The sequence below is a fragment of the Palaemon carinicauda genome, chromosome 16, assembly GCF_036898095.1.
Source record: "Palaemon carinicauda isolate YSFRI2023 chromosome 16, ASM3689809v2, whole genome shotgun sequence".
Classification (NCBI taxonomy): domain Eukaryota; kingdom Metazoa; phylum Arthropoda; class Malacostraca; order Decapoda; family Palaemonidae; genus Palaemon; species Palaemon carinicauda.
The window spans coordinates 52,541,095-52,543,594 of NC_090740.1; the positions used below are offsets into that span (position 1 = coordinate 52,541,095).

At 36.4% G+C, this 2,500-nt stretch overlaps 1 protein-coding gene across 1 annotated transcript in view; it reads right to left on the bottom strand.

The window, feature by feature from the left end:
- The window catches only part of LOC137655048 (calcium-activated chloride channel regulator 2-like), a 32,879-nt gene that overhangs the window by 2,493 nt on the left and 27,886 nt on the right, over positions 1-2,500 (bottom strand). The window contains 4 exon segments of the mRNA XM_068388945.1: positions 19-118; positions 708-1,933; positions 2,204-2,258; positions 2,261-2,500. The exon segment at positions 2,261-2,500 is cut by the window's right edge and continues 277 nt beyond it. Coding sequence (XP_068245046.1) covers positions 19-118; positions 708-1,933; positions 2,204-2,258; positions 2,261-2,500 — 1,621 coding nt within the window.

Sequence of the window (2,500 nt, forward strand, 5' to 3'; positions counted from 1 at the left end):
GATTTGGCATATCCGTCATTGTCATCTGCTGTAACTGTTAGCTGGTAATATCCTGCTCCTCCATACATTGTAGGGATGTAACGGGAATACACACCATCGTCTGCTGTTATATCTGGGTCTGTGAGAAATAAGAAAAGAGGATATTATTAGACTACAAAATGTATCTAATTTTTAGTTTCATATAAGTAAGAAATTTATCATAAACTGTTTGCTGCCCCTATAAAAAAAAAAAAAAAAAAAAAAAAAACGATTAGGGATTATTCAGAAGGTTGAAAAAATGTCACATTTCTTGGTAACTGTGATTATAAACATAGTAACAAATGTCTGCCTGGGTATTTATTATATATATCTGACAAATAATCTTAATACAATATAATTGATGGCTACAATACCCCTAGAACGAAGGCACATTGAAAGCCAAAAAGTTCTGTAGAGAAATATTAACTTTTCTTCAAATTACACATTGTATGTTTATGCAAATACATCTAAATGATTATGTGTGTAATTCTCAAACAGATTCCCAGACATAAAATCATTTACAGACTATAAAAACAAATTATGTGTAAATTCAACATTTTATTTTGCTAATATCTCTCCACCTTCACCAAAACTTAAGCAACATAATGTTCTTATAATATTATATTTTTAAGATCACTATATGATAGAATATTATTTTTACTCTCTATTTTTGATAAGATTATACTAACCTCCATTTCCACTATCATAGAGATCAAAGGGAATCGAGTTGTAGCTGCTACCTGAAACATCATTACCAAGTCTTTTCAGTCTAGCAGTTACTTTGGCATTCAAAATGGGTACATTTCCATCTTTGACCCCTGCAAAAACAATCACTGGAAGAGATGGGTCTGTCATATTCACTACAGCATGTGGACCATTTGTCCATACCTTTAGTCGTACTTTCCTTATATTGCTCTCTGTGCCCGTGACTTGGACATGAAGACTTTGGTGCGAGTCAGCCCGGTTCTCTAGTTTATACTGCCACAGTCCTCGTTCAGCTTCAGGTATGGTAACAAAGAGAACATTAGCATCACCATCTTCTTGCATGTTGATGGCATCTATACTTTCTCCTGAAGGTGATGTCAACTGGAGAGCATTCCCAACATGATTAAGATCATAGTAGAAAACTAAGAACTTGGCCATTTGACCAAAGGAATCATCAATTGTAAATGACCCATCTGACATTGTTTGTAATCCTCCCGGATAGGATTTACTATGAATCAAAACAGGGACTCCCGATGACACTAAAGAGCTGCTACACATGGAAGTAAAGAGAGCATCCATTAGTGATACCATCATATTTAATTTTGAATCTTTTCCAACTCCTTCATCCATTACAGTAAATGAGGATCCTTTAGTAGCGGCAACTAGGGATTCAAGCCCATGAGATGCACTGATAAGTACTCTATGCTCTGTCTGAGGATAGATAATTGTATCCACCTTGATATTGTTCACAGTAGCTAAACGTAACATTTCATGAACATCTTGTGGTGGTGCCATGGAGTTCCCTGTTGTTACCATTATAACTTTTGCCCCTGAAGGGTCTCCGGAGTCTGTAGCTAGAACTCTTATTGCTTCTCGAAGCCCAAATAAAATATTCTTTTGACTTTCTGGCACTGTTGAAGGATTACGGGGCAGTGAGGATCCAACTCTCTGACGGACATCTGATAAAGACTCCATTTTCATTAAAGGAGCAGTTGTTTTGGCTTCAGAGTTAAAGATTACTATGGCTACTTGGACACCATCTGGAACATCGTAAACCATAACACGACGTATAGCTTTTCGCATGAATTCCCATCGCTGCTGCAAATTCATGACTGCTGTATCCTCTACCAGGAGCACCATACGAGGAGCTGTCTCCTGCATGTAGTGTAACGTTGGAACAAATGGAGACACTGAAGTAGAGGGACTGTTCCTTAATAGGAAAACAGAAAGAGAAGAAGAAAGAACGATTTAATTTTTTTTCACTTCAAAGCAGGATTTACAGAGAATAATCAATTTGCTAAATATTTTTTTGCCAATAGAAATTTATTTTATAAATGACATAGAACAAACTTATCTAAAATGAAAAAGGGCTTCAATTGCTTTTAAGCCATTATTTTACAAGTTGAATTATTGAGTCGGTTATTCAAAAAAAAAAAAAAAATATCAACTATAATCTCTATGTGATGGAAACACTACATACCTTCCATTTGCAAAGTCTTGAGACTGCAATATTATATCCCAGGCTGATCTCCTCTGCATTGTGCATTATGCTTGGTTGGTGCCTCAGGATTATGAAGGTCACTGGGGCAAATAGACATCATAGGATTTTGATAGCTGGTACATGTGTTGGACTTTGTCATACGAGTAGCAGGGTCAGGGTAGCTTTTGGGATATAATGGATCTTCGGGAAAACCCTGCTCCTCAAATATACCCCAACGAAACTTTACCCACTCACCCATTAGGAGTCTGGCTGTATAGCTATATGTATCATTAACAA